Source organism: Pygocentrus nattereri, chromosome 2, assembly GCF_015220715.1.
Source record: "Pygocentrus nattereri isolate fPygNat1 chromosome 2, fPygNat1.pri, whole genome shotgun sequence".
NCBI lineage: Eukaryota > Metazoa > Chordata > Actinopteri > Characiformes > Serrasalmidae > Pygocentrus > Pygocentrus nattereri.
In genome coordinates, this window is record NC_051212.1 from 12,507,155 (window position 1) to 12,521,279 (window position 14,125).

At 41.2% G+C, this 14,125-nt stretch overlaps 1 protein-coding gene across 1 annotated transcript in view; it reads right to left on the bottom strand.

Annotated features, from left to right (window-relative positions):
* The window catches only part of LOC108436859 (histamine H3 receptor), a 39,764-nt gene extending 28,089 nt beyond the window's left edge, over positions 1 to 11,675 (bottom strand). The window contains exon 1 of the mRNA XM_017713577.2: positions 11,429 to 11,675. Within this exon, the coding sequence (XP_017569066.1) occupies positions 11,429 to 11,675 (247 nt within the window). The remainder of the gene's footprint in view (positions 1 to 11,428) is intronic.
* Between the last annotated feature and the right edge of the window lie 2,450 nt (positions 11,676 to 14,125).

The following is a 14,125-nucleotide window of genomic DNA, read 5'->3' on the forward strand; positions in this document are numbered from 1 at the left end:
ACAAAACTTTTCCTCTAAAGTAGATCAGTTTCTTGTAAAATGTCTCTCAACGTTCGAATGTTTTACAAGGCTGAAGTCGCTTCTTGAAGTCGCTCCACCTTAAATTCTGACTGAGGCAGCAAATGTAATTGCGGCACCATTTAAGGTGGAACAGGAAAATTTGAAAGAGAAGCTGACTTCCTCTTCGCAACCTTTTAGTGTTTGACAGTCTCTCGTTGCAGATTTAACTTGCCAGGAAACCAACAGCGCCGCTTATGAACGCGAATCACGCCTCGTTGCTAGGTGACCTTCAGTCTGGGTCTCAGTCGTTGTGAAACAGGGCTTTCGCGCTGTGTTGCTCACGTCCCATTCCGCAGATATTTTACTGACACCCCCACTCTCTACAACGAGACCAAAACCTAAGCTATAAAATCACTAAAGAAAACAGGCAGGACGGCTGTAACATGCTGCGTGGACATCCACCACCATTGGGTCTTATTTCACTGTAACCGCGCATTTTATCGCAGATGAGCGGCAGCAGCGTCTCATGTGCTCTAAGCAATAGCAGGGAATGAAAGCCTTCTAGTTCACTTGCCTCATCACTTCTATCTGTTTTATTCATAAAAGATATCAGAAGTAAATTCATTACAGATCATTACAAATACTTTGCTTTAAAAGGACCAAGTCCTCAGACAGTAGGAAAACAGAAATCCTGTACAGTAAAAGAGACGCATCAAGATGCATCGATAATCGTTTTATAATCACATCGCAGCCCTCTGAATCATAATCGAATCTAATCGAATCTTGAGGTGCCTAGAGATTCCCACCCCTATTTCTCAATATTGCCCAACACATCAAACCACTCTGAATGATTTTGTGTACATCTCAGAAACTGAAATATGCTGGAATTCAAAAAGATCTGTGAAATTTCATTTAAATACAGACATACTTCCAGTGTAGTTCCCATCCCCTGTGTTTCCTTGAGGGCTTTTTCCAATTTCACTTCAGATTCTTGGTGTCAGAAACACTGGAAATGGATAACACTAATGAAATGGAAAGCATTCATTAACTGACCTCAATTCTGGGATCAAACTCTCCAAATTAGTGTCTGTACGAATTCAATCACTTCCTTGGAAATGGAGAAAGTGCAACATTTCCTGATACATAGTAACAATCTGGAACCTCTACAGTAACAGGTCTTCACAGTGTCTTATGAGCTGAATGACATACCATATTATTGAATGTCTACTTGCCATTGATATGCTCATGAAGAATAAAGCAGTATAGCATAGGGGGCAGTCATGGGCTGGAGGTTAGGGATCTGGCCCTGTAACCGGAAGGTTGCTGGTTCGATCCCCAGGGCTGACAGTCCATGACTGAAGTATCCTTGAGCAAGACACCTAACCCCCAACTGCTCCCCGGGCACCGTGGATAGGGCTGCCCACCGCTCCGGGCAAGTGTGCTCACTGCCCCCTAGTGTGTGTGTTCACTGGTGTTTATGTGGTGTTTCACTTCATGGATGGGTTAAATGCGGAGGTGGAATTTCCCCGATTGTGGGATCAAAAAAGTATCACTTAACTTAACTTAATAACTTAATTAAGCTGAACAGCCGTGTTGAGTGTCTAAGGCAGAGGTTACTAATAAGTGCTCCATGGTCCAAGTCCAGACCCAGGTGCTGTCCTATACAGACCTGGAATACAACCGATAAAGTACAGATAATTTATTTTTTCTCCCTGTATTTTAATCGGCATATCATTTCTAGTCATTACGGTAGATTTAGTGTCCCGGGAGACTCACAGACCAAACTGTAAATATCACACATGACACTACTCAGCCAATCAGATCTGTCCATTACACTGAGCACTGAGACTGGACTGAGTGACGCACACACAGGGGAGGGACGAGGCGAGAAACAGCAGTCAGAGAAGAAAGTGAGCCAGATTATTTTACGTTGTGCTCTAAAAAGAGAAAACTGGCAATAAATGTTAAAATATTACTGAATTGTACTTCATTTGATTTGATTTGACGTTCAGTTTTTGACCTACTAAGCTACTTCAGTAAACAGCATTTGGTACTGAATCATATTGCAAGCAATATATTATGATGTTCTGGACCTTTGCTTGAAGAGATTTTCTTTAACTGGACCTTACTAAACTTTAATTATAGATCCCTGGTCTACGGGAGAATCTGAACCAAGCCGTCTTAAGTACAGTATCACCCAGAGTAACCCGCTATCCACTCTGTTATGGTAGCACTACACTCTTCTTCCTAATTGCTGCTTTTGAAAAAGCTCACTTAAATCAGTGAGACAGATATTACACCATCAATACACTTGAAGCAGTGTTGAAATCAAAATTACCATAAAGACTGCTTTTTGTGCAATGTGAGTTCACCTTTTCCTCTCCTATTTGCACAACACATTTGGCATAATCTCATTTTATATCCAAGGTCATGCCATACACGTATAATATGTAAAACAAATTTTCATTTAAAAATAAAGTAAATAAAAGCTTTCCACATACTTATGCCCGCTGTTTGTATAAAGATCATATAGGCCTAGGACTGGAGTTAATAGCCCCTGATATAGTGCACTGCAACCCTTTACCAAGAGCTGTGAAAATGCTTCAACATCGAGTGAACCATGGATTATACCAACAATATCAAAGCATAAACAGGTGACAGCCACATACGCCATTATATAAGAGTGCTTAATGTAGAGGTCTCTTTTTGTACTATGTAGCATTTGCCAGTATCTTAATGCTGATTTCTACTGATGCTGTATGGTTTACACGTTAAGTTAGCATCAAGCTAATGATTTACCATCTAATGCTCATGGGTATATTTTGGTTTCATGTGTGCTTCAGTATTTCAATAACTATTTGGATTGCAACTCTTTTTTCTATATTTATTTTATTCTATTTCATTTTGACACCTGCACCAAGCAAAATTCCCTGTATATCTGGTACTTTGTAAACGAAGATTCTGTTATTTTTCCTTGGTGCATTCCAAGACAATTTTTGGTCACCTAAGACTAAAACTAGGACCATTCTGAAATGTATCTTAAACAGGTCATGCAATCATGCACTGGTATAAAAGCAAGGACAGGTTGAGGCTTGCCATTTTGCCAAAACTGCATCAGCAAAAAATCCAGCAGTTTAGGAACAACTTTCTTCAGTGTGTAACTGCAAGGATTTTAAGTATTTCATATGCACTCAGTACATAATAAACTCAGAAGTTTCAAGGAAACCAGATTAATCTCTATACGTAAAGGGCAAGGGAGAAAACCAGAACCACATGGGCTCAGGAATACTTTGACAGCCCGTTGTCAATAAACAGCAAATACAAGTTAAGACTGGACCAAGTACAGCAGAAACGCCATTGACTTCTCTGGGTTTGAGCTCAATTGAAATAAACTGATGCACAGTGGAAACCTGTACTGCAGTCAGATGAGTTAGCCTTTCAGGCGGTTAATGAAAATAATGGCTATTGTGTTCTCAGGAGTCAGAGAAGAAAAGGACCATGCAGATCGTTACCAGTGTAAAGTTCAAAAGCCAGCATCTGTCATGGTGGATGTGGGGGGGTATTCATGGGAAACCTGAACATCTGTGAAGGACCGTTAACATTGAACAAGAAACAAATGCTGCCTTTTAGATGCCGTATTTTTCAGGGACATCCATGCTTATTTCAACATGACAACACCAATGACTGGAACTCCGGGTCTAAGCTCAATTTCTCTATGGTCAGAACGAACAGGGTTTACAAAGAATCATCTCTATCCCAAATGTCTATGTCAAATAAAAATGTTCAGAACTCGATACGTTTTGTTCTGTGTACGTTTTTCTTCTGAATATCATTGGTTCCTCTGAATTATAAACATTGAATTATAAACATTAGCAAACAGATATGACCTGCATTAGCAAAACAATAATGACCTGCTGGTTTTGTGAAACAATAAAAGCAAGTAAATGTTACTCAGCTGTCAAACAGAAACAGAGTAACCTGGTCATTTTGCACCTCGTACAACTCTTCATGAAGCTGAGCTCATCTTCTTTTTCGCTAGCTGCTTGGTTGAATTTTCCCATTCTACCTTAAATGGTGCAGCAATTGTTACAACACCTCAGGTGCCAGTATATAACTGCTGCAAGGCGGAGCAGGAAAATTCACACCTTCTTAAAAACTGAGTTTGTATTTGTGTTTTGTAATCAATGCTAAATTATAGTTATATGCACAAAGCCTTTTATAGTCTGTGTTTTTTGCCTTTCTGTTTTCATGGATTCTTTATTCTTTATTTGTTTAGCAGTCATGGTACAGTGAACACTATGAAAAACCCAACTATGAGAATTATTAATGCTCACATGAACCATCCCATTATTTTACTCAAAGGACAAATATAATTACCAAAAGGAAACTTGAAGTGTGTAGAATCTTTAACATTATAATAATGTGTGATTATCTTAAGCCATGAGGATAATTATGTATGAGATTACGTTCTTTATCTGTGCTTAATCTGTAGAGAAGTCACTGTAGGACAGAAGGAGAGGGAGAGAAAAGCAAACAGAAGAGTGAAGAGAAGGTAATAAATAAATTGAGGAGGGAAGAGATGAAGTGGGTAACACCTCTGCCTTCTACACTGTAGACTGGGGTTCAATCCCCACCTGGGTCGGCACCCTACACTACACCAATAAGAGTCCTTGGGCAAGACTCCCAACACCGCCTTCGCCTCCCTGTGTAAAATGATCAAATTGTAAGTCGCTCTGGATAAGAGCGTCAGCCAAATGCCGTAAATGTAAATATAGAGTGTTTGCCTTAATTTCTAAACCAAATCTGTTTTTTTTTTTTTTCATTTCCAACTTTTCTGCAAACATTTGTTCTTCAGTCGCCAGTGGTATATACTCACAAAATACAGGGAGATTCACTTGAAAGAGGCCCCGAATATTCTGTAAAAACTCTGTCAAAACTCTGAAGCAATCTGAACCAACCAGCATGCAATGGGCTCCTCACTATATGGAGCTTTGAACAAGCCAGAATGCCCCTGTGTCGGAGCGATGAGGTAGGCACTGGACAGTTGTTGCGATGTTTGACCTCCATTTGCAACTTCCCTTCATGTGTCTGGCAGAAAATGGAGATCACTTCCAGCATCGCATGTAATGCAATTGATTACACATACGTCAAGGTATGTCACGCATTGCTTCATCCTAACGGGAGTTACAAAAGAATATTCTGGGCCTATTTTGAGCGAATCTCCCTGTATTTCCTTATCATTCTTGAAACAAATCATAGCCAAATCTGGAAAACAAAAGTCACTGTTTACACTACATGTAATTAATTTGCAGTACTACAGAAAAGAACAGACGGTCTTGTTGTCTACATGGTTCTTGTTTTGTGCAGCAGTCCATCGTGATCAATTGGTCTTTGTGAAGTTCTTGATTGCCGGCTGTAAGCTACTGAATATTTGGCTTCAAAAATCCACCGTAACCCTGTATTATCCAGACTTTTTATTTGGTTCTAATAGAACCAGCAACCTGCTTGTTAAAAAAAACTGCACTGCACTCCACAGCCTGACTTCCTCCCTCTGAACTCTCTTCTCCTAAAAACACATCATGTCTGTCGATGAAAAAGCATGCAGCTACTCGATGGACACCACTTCATGTTTTCTGGTGCCAAACCAGTTGGTTAAAAATCAGACCCAGATCATCAAATAACAGGTCCCTGTGCACTAGATATTAAGTAATGAGGCCTATTGCACCGTTATGGCAGCATACTAAGCACAGTGTTTGGCATCAAGGATTTTTTCCCCCAATCAAGATAAAACAATATGCACACATATTGAAAAGTGCACAAGTTCATATAAACCCAACAACCAATGCAACACATCCTTATGAAGCATGTGGCTGTTCTTGACAACTAACATTCACTCCAGTGAAGATGACATAAATTAAAACTTGCTGAAATGTGCATAAAAGGAATGGAATCGGCTGTAACACAATTCCACTAGTAAAGTTCCCACCGTGAGCCATACTAGCTGTTTAAATGTTCTCATAAATGCTCAGCCTTCTCAGCTCTATTTTGAAGGGTCTACCACAATGTTAGCATGCACGTTAAATATGGCATTATGCAGAATTTCCAGTACAGGCACATGTCTATTAGAAGGTTAACCGCAATTTATTTATTTATTTATTTATTTATTTTTCTTTCCGTTTTTAGACTTTTTTTTTTAGGTTTTTACTACAATATTTATCGCAAAAACATAAAATATCACAATGTGACTTTTCCCCAATATTGTTTAGCCCTTGGTGCCATAATAACAACAACTTTTGTGGTTTTAATTAAAATCACCAATTTCTGGTCCGCAGCTGTACAGAGACTATACTGTTGCATGCGTTGTACTGGTCAGATTCCATTCACTGTCTTCATGAACAGGCCCTCATTAGGTGTCTTTATTCAGCTTATGCAAACACATATATTAATAGGGCATATGCTAATTACTTGGATTGCATAAGCAAACAATGACCAGGCACTTCAGTAGGTACACCACCCCCGACAATAACCTCTTCAGTCAGTGACAGCACAGCCATAGTTACAGCAGTTGTAGCCTTGAAGCGGAGCGTATGCACAAAATAAAATGAAAGAGAAAACATGTTTATTATGTAAGAGAACTGTTTATAATTCCTTATTGCCATGTTAGATTATAGTTGATGCCCAGCATCACATCCCATAGCTTCATATATATATATGCAGTAATTTGTAAAACTGTGTCAGAGACCACAATTCACTTATTTCATTTCCACTCAAAAGCTCCATTGCAAGTACTAGTTATTCATATATCAGGAGGTATTATTGAGGAGATTAATATAAAAGGGTTTGTAGCTGACAGAAAGACTTTACTGAGAAAAACACATAAAAAAACCTTTTCAAATCAAACATAGAAGCTGCTGGTGTTCTCAGCAATGGAGTGGCCACCCCAGAGTCCAGACCTCAACATCACTGAATGTGTTTGGGATTATTTGGATTGCAAGAAGCAGAAAATGCAACCAACTTCTAAGACTGAACTTTGAAGACGTGGAAAAACTATCCCTGCAGATTTCTGTGAAAACTGAAAGCAAGTCTCCTGAAAAGAAGGGAAGTAGTAAATGAAAAAAAGCTCTTAAATTTTGATGTTGAATAACACACTTAATGTCCACTTTTATTGGAAATGACTTTTGCACAGTACTGCATTTCCCCTAGCTAGCGTATATTTAGATGCACGGTATGTGCTAGCCAACCTCTGGCCCTTCATCATTGGCCAGTTTCTTACCACAAGACCTCTGTTGTCCAGATATTATTAGGATACTAGTTCCCTCTGAATCTAGAAGTGACACTGATGTGTAAAGAAACAGAAACACTGCTGTGTCTGATACACTCGAACACTTCAAGCACACTGTGTCTGGTACACACACAGCCATATCAGGGTCACTGCTGTGCTGAAATTGATCTGCCACCCAAACAATATCTGGACATCATCTGTCCTGTGGTCAGCAGCCAACCCATATGATATAATAAATGGGGGGGTTGGGGGATTGTGTGGCAAAAGGTGGATGTCAGTCAATTTTAGCACACCCACACAGTGGAACTAGAAGGTAGGTGAGGCTCACAAAATGGCCTGTGAGTGGAAGGTACACTGGTCCACAAAAAGAGGCATTAAAGCAAGAGGCATTTATTCTATGTTCTTTGTCGTCTGATCGGTTTATCTTCTACAGGTTTGCATTAAAACGTCTTCGCACACTTCTGAGTTCATGATCTCAAGCTCACTGATGCCCATGTAAGAAAACCAGAGCCCGTCTTTGACGCCTCCACCTCTGAGCATCATAGCACTCTATAGTGCAGTGCTCCACAGAAAGAATCTATCATCAGTTTGGTGTTGTGTTAAAAGTGTTTTTCCCTAAAACAAATTTCACACACCTTTTCTAAGCTGCTTATCCTTCTAGGTCACAGGGGAGCTGGAGTCTATCCCAGAAGTCACTGGACGGAAGGCAGGATACATCCTGGACAGGTCGCCAGTGCATCACAGGGCAGACAGACGTATACAATCACACACTCACACTCAGGGGCAATTTCGCCTGCCCACTTGGTCTGACTGCAAGTCTTTGGACTGTAGGAGGAAATCCATGCAGACATAGGGAGACTCTGGTCACCTGGCTGGGAATCCAACCCAGGCCCTTCTTGCCCACTGTGCCACCCTAAAACATACCATTCTATTAAAAAACATAAAACTATGAAGTTACACAAAGAACTTAGCTTAAGGTCACCAATAGCTATAGCATATCGTCTTACACTACACACTAATGGTGCACAATAACAACAGAGTATTGCTATTGGCAGATAATAACGTAAAAAATGATCAGCATCGGACAGACGTTTACATTTGACCTATATTTCAAACCAATATTTGGTAACATATATATTTTACTTTGAAAGAGAAGAATGTTCACGTGATGCTGGACTAATATGCTAAAATATCTGCATTGTATTCATTTTATTGCACTTTAACCCTTTACAAATAAACGTAATACTTCTCTGGAATTCTCTGCCAGGTGGTTTTATTCCCTATTTCTACATTATATATTATCTATTAGTATCAACAGATACGCACATGAAAAGTATGAATGTTGACACACAATCCCCATATGTACTACACACGGTGATGAATACAGCTTGACATAAGCTTCTCAAGAGATGCAGATATTACTGCATTCAAGGGAATGATCAATTGAATTCTTTAATAGTTAAAGGTAGAACTAGCAGTTTTGACATCTCTGCATTTACATTACATTTGGCTGACGCTCTTATCCAGAGCGACTTATAATTTGATCATTTTACACTGATAGGCGAAGGTGGTGTTAGGAATCTTGCCCAAGGACTCTTATTGGTGTAGTGTAGGGTGTTTACCCAGGTGGGGGATTGAACCCCAGTCTACAATGTAGAAGGCAGAGGTGTTACCCACTAAACTAACCAACTACTGCTTGTGCATCAACTGTACTCAAAGTGCCAAATCAGTCTGAGCGGCTTAAACACTCTATACTACTTTGGAATTTCATGGAATTCTTCTGAGACCGTACTGCCGTACACTGGCATCCCTTATGAGAGTGCACTGGTGTACTGCAGTACAGCGTGGTACACTGGCTGCTCAGCTCAGTAGCCGACCGGAGAACTCTACAGAAGGTCATTAATACCGCTCAAAAAAATCATGGGCTGCCCTCTGCCCTCTCTGGACGACATCTCCAGCTCCCGGGGCCTCAGCAGAGCCAGGACAATAACCATGGACCCCAACCATCCTGGACACCAACTGTTCAGTCTCCTGCCATCTGGCAGATGGTACTAGTGCATTAAAAGCCAGGCAAACAGATTTAAGTGTGGTTTCTTTCCCATCAGAACTTTAAATTTCACACATACTGAGTTCTAAAAGCAGTAAACTCTGGATTCAGCACAAAAGATATGAGGACTACCGGCACCTGTTGGGCTTAGTTTATTAGGAAAAGGGTTTTTTTTTTCCTTTTGCTAATTTTATATATTATGAATATATTTTAGTGCTATATGTTTTTTTTTATTTCTTATCTTGTTTGTTTGTCTTGGTTTGCACTGATTAAGAGCAGCACTCTTAATTTGGTTGTATATTTTATGCAGTGACAATAAGGCATTCCATTCCATTCCATTCCATTCTATTCTATTCTATTCTATGGTGCGATTCCAGTTTAGTTCCATTTTCCGGTGTTTTCTCAAGAGGAGGTTTAATTCCACATTACATTCCTCAGTGTGGAAAACACAGAAAATTGAAAGCATTAATGAAGTGGAAAGCACTCTGGAACCAAAGCCTCCAGGGTTACTGACTATACGGATTAAATCACTTCTTTGGGCAACAGTCTCTTGACAAAAATAACAATCTACGCATTTTTGAACATTAGCTTCCCACATAAACCCATCAACATGGAAATAAAAAGAATGACGTCACTAAACTGGACGATTTGAATTTTCACACTGGACAGGCTTTGACAGCTCCCCTCATCCACTCCTGCGGTAGATCCTGAACAAGGATGCTGCAGTAAATTACTCAGCGTCGATTCAATCATGAAACAGAGAGCCGGGGGGAAATGACAGCAGGACCCCTCCCTGACACACTGAAACACGGTACAAAAATACTCAGTCTAACATTTAACGCTGTAAAGGCGTGTAATTACCCAGCCCAGGCACAACAGGCACTCCTGCATACATTTGCACATATGATTATAAGACTTTTTTTGGCAACTTACTTTGCTTTGCTGCTTCCTTCCTGGAAAGATTTACATTTAAATATAATGAAACTAACTCAATGCAATGATTTACTAATATAATAAAATACCATGGGTAATACTGTACTGTGCAAAAGTCAGAGATCCCGTTTCATTGAGTTAATCTTATTCAAAACCACAGTACGCGTTTTTATTTTTAAGAAAACACATAAATACAGAGAGCCCCACAGAAGCTTCCACAGCTGGAGATAATATTTTCTCTTTTTTTCCGTATTTGTTGTGTGCACTTTTTTTTTTTAACCTTTATTCCAGTTTCCATTCTTTTCAGTTGACTTTCCGTTTTTCACGGAAATCTGCAGGGATATTTTTCCACAACTCCAAAGTTCAGTCTTAGCCGCTGGTTCAACGTTTTCTGCTTCTCACGATCCGAATAATCAAACACATTCAGTGATGCTGAGGTCTGGACTCTGGGGTGGTCAGTCCATTATTCCAAGAAGAGCAGCAGCTTCTCATTTTCTCAGCGAGGTTCTTCTTGATCAGCGACACGTCCTTTCAGACCCGTAGCGTCTGAGTCGTCTTCTCGCAGGATCGGGAGGATGGACAGACACACCTGTGGATGTTTTCAGATCTGAAGCAGCTTGATTTTCTCCTCTCTCAGAGCGGAAAGCTGTAAGCGCCGTTTACCTGATGGGGACAGTTTTGGGGGTCTGCCAGGTCTTGCACGGTTGTTTGAAGCCTCATTTTCTCTGTAGATTTTAATCGCTTTTTAAACACCAGTTTATGAAATTCCTCCTCTTTTTTTTAAACTTTTCACTTTCCCCTTCTTCTTCCTTATGCGAGTGTATTATTTCATATCTAAACTAAAATGAATTGCTTGTACTTGACCACTGACTGAACAGGAAGGGTGGTCTCTATGTTTTACACAGGACTGCACTGAACCAATTTGCTTGGACAATAACAAAATAACAAGAGCTGAGAACTCCTGAGTGACCTGAACAAGATCAGTCATATTTTAGGCAGCAAGTGCAAAACAACCTTTATCTGCGCCTTTTTAGCCAGAAAATGATTAAAACTGATGTTTTGGTTTTTTTCCCAGAAGATCAGACAGGAAGCATAGCTGACCCTGTGAGACAGCTCAGTTTTCCAGAGGGGGCAGAGGGAGGTCAGCTAAAGCAAACCGCACTTACCAACGAGAAAATCAGAGATGGCCAGGTTTAGTAAGAAGTAGTTGCTCTGCCTCCTCAGACTCCTGTCCATCTTGAAGGCGAAGATGACCAGCGCGTTGCCCAGTACGATGACCCCGATCAGCACCACCATGACGGCGATGAGCAGCGCCAGAACGGGCGCAGTGAAGGCGAAGTCCTGCCTGATCTTCGCCGAGCTGTTCTGGACGTAGTCCCGGCTGATGTTGACCTCCAACACACTGTTACCCATTTGCTCATTTAACTAAACGGCTGCACTGTAACGACTTTATCTGCGTTCACAGCAAAGCTGGCCTCTCAGCCGAACCTGTGGAGCGTCACTCATGATTTGAAGAGCCGCTTCCAGCAGCTGAAGGAACTCCTCTGAGCTGCGTCCGCACAGCTCAACTGAACTGAAGCCACAGCAGCAGCTCGTCTGAAAATACCGCCTAATTTTATTATTCCCCACCCGTATTCAGACAGGCCCCGCCCTCCAGCTCCACGATTGGTCAACCCGTAGGGGGCCTCCCCGCGATCATGGACTACTAACCAATCAGGAGGCGGGGCTTGTCGGAATAGAGGTGGCGAATAATAAAATTAGGGGAAATAAATAATACATTAATAATATTGTGGCTGACTTTTAGCTTGAAACTCAAACCCTGTAGACTGACGGTTTGACTTCTGAGGGAAAAGAGAGGTGGATGGTTGGATGTTCTGAGGAGTTCTTTCAAAGTGGCCATATTTTTTGGCATAGTTAAAGGGGAATTCCACCAATTTTTTCAAAATTTCTGGAGAGTAAATGGTTAAGATGTAAACTAAGTCATTCTATGGATCCCTGCTGGTGACATAAACAAAAATAATGCGACTTAGTAAGTCTCAGTATGGCGTGGTCACAGGATAATTAAGCCTTAACCACAGCTTGGGTGGCTGGTAGCCTAGTGGCAGGAGAAGTAAGACGTCAACTGTGAAGGTTGTGGGTTCAAGTCCTGTGACCTGACTAGGTATACCTGATTGTGCCCTTAGGCAAAGCACCTCACCCCCCAGCTGAGCCCTCAGGTGCTGCTCTGCTAGCGATGCTGTGCTGCTCCCAGACTGGGTATATTAAGGCAGTAAATGTTTCCTTGTATGGCCTGTAAATTATATAACATAACATAACTTTACAAAATGTGATGTTTTTGTTCCCACGTCTTACTAATTTGTGGCCATGACTTAATTACACTATATTGTCAAAAGTATTTGCTCATCTGTGGTCGCATATGAATTGAGTGACATCCCATTCTTAATCCATAGAGTTTAATATGATTTTGGTCCACCCTTTGCAGCTATAACAGCTTCTCTCTTCTCTTCTGGGAAGGCTTTCCACAAGGTTAGGAGTGTGTTTATGGGAATTTTTGACCGTTCTTCCAGAAGCACATTTGTGAGATCAGACACTGATGCTGGACAAGAAGGCCTGGCTCACAGTCTCCACTCTAATTCATCCCAAAGGTGTTCTATCAGGTTGAGGTCAGGACTCTGTGCAGGCCAGTCAAGTTCTTCCACACCAAACTCGCTCATCCATGTCTTTATGGGCCTTGCTTTGTGCACTGGAGCGCAGTCATGTTGGAACAGGAAGGGGCCGTCCCCAAACTGTTCCCACAAAGTTGGGAGCATGAAATTGTCCAATATCTTTTGGTCTACTGAAGCATTAAGAGTTCCTTTCACTATAACTAAGGGGCTAAGCCCACCTCCTGAAAAACATCCCCACACCATAATCCCCCCTCCACCAAACTTTACTCTTGGCACAACGCAGTCAGACAAGTATCGTCTCCTGGCAACTGCCAAACTCAGACTCGTCCATCGGATTTCCAGACAGAGAAGCGTGATTCGTCACACCAGAGAACACGTCTCCACTGCTCTGTCCAGTGGTGGCGCTTTACACCACTGCATTTGATGCTTTGCATTACACTTGGTGATGTAAGGGTTGGATGCAGCTGCTCAGCCATGGAAACCCATTCCATGAAGCTCTCTACGCTGTTCTTGAGCTAATCTGAAGGCCACATGAAGTTTGGTGGTCTGTAACGATTGACTCTGCAGAAAGTTGGCGACCTCTGCAGACAATGCGCCTCAGCTGACCCCGCTCTGTCATTTCATGTGGCCGACCAATTTGTGGCCGTCATTCCCAATCTTTGTTATAATACCACTGACAGTAGACTGTGGAACATTTAATAAAGAGGAAATATCACGACTGGACTTGTTCCACAGGTGGCGTCTGATCACGGTACCATGAACACATAAATTCAATTATTTGGATTGGCGAGCAAATACTTTTAACAATATAGTGTACCTCATTCCCACGTGTTAACAAGGCGTGGCCACACATTATTTTTATTTATATGGGATGTCACCAGTAGGGCTCTTGTTCCCACACATTTATATTTTTATGATTTTTATTTAAGCAAGACTTCACCAGCAGAGCTCCGTATCATTTGAAGAGGTTTGGTGTGAAATGCTCTGTTCTAGAGAAAAAATCAAGTCTGAGTTTTTCACAGTGGTGATGATGGGAACCAGACATCTGAAGAGTTTAATGCCTCTCAAAACTCCCTCACAAAAAGTTATTATATGAAATGGTTGTGAATACTCAGCTTGATGCCTGACACACTGTTTTACAGTAGTTTATCGAAAGTTTCAGAAAGTCCATTGCGGAGGGATACAAGCAGGGCAATG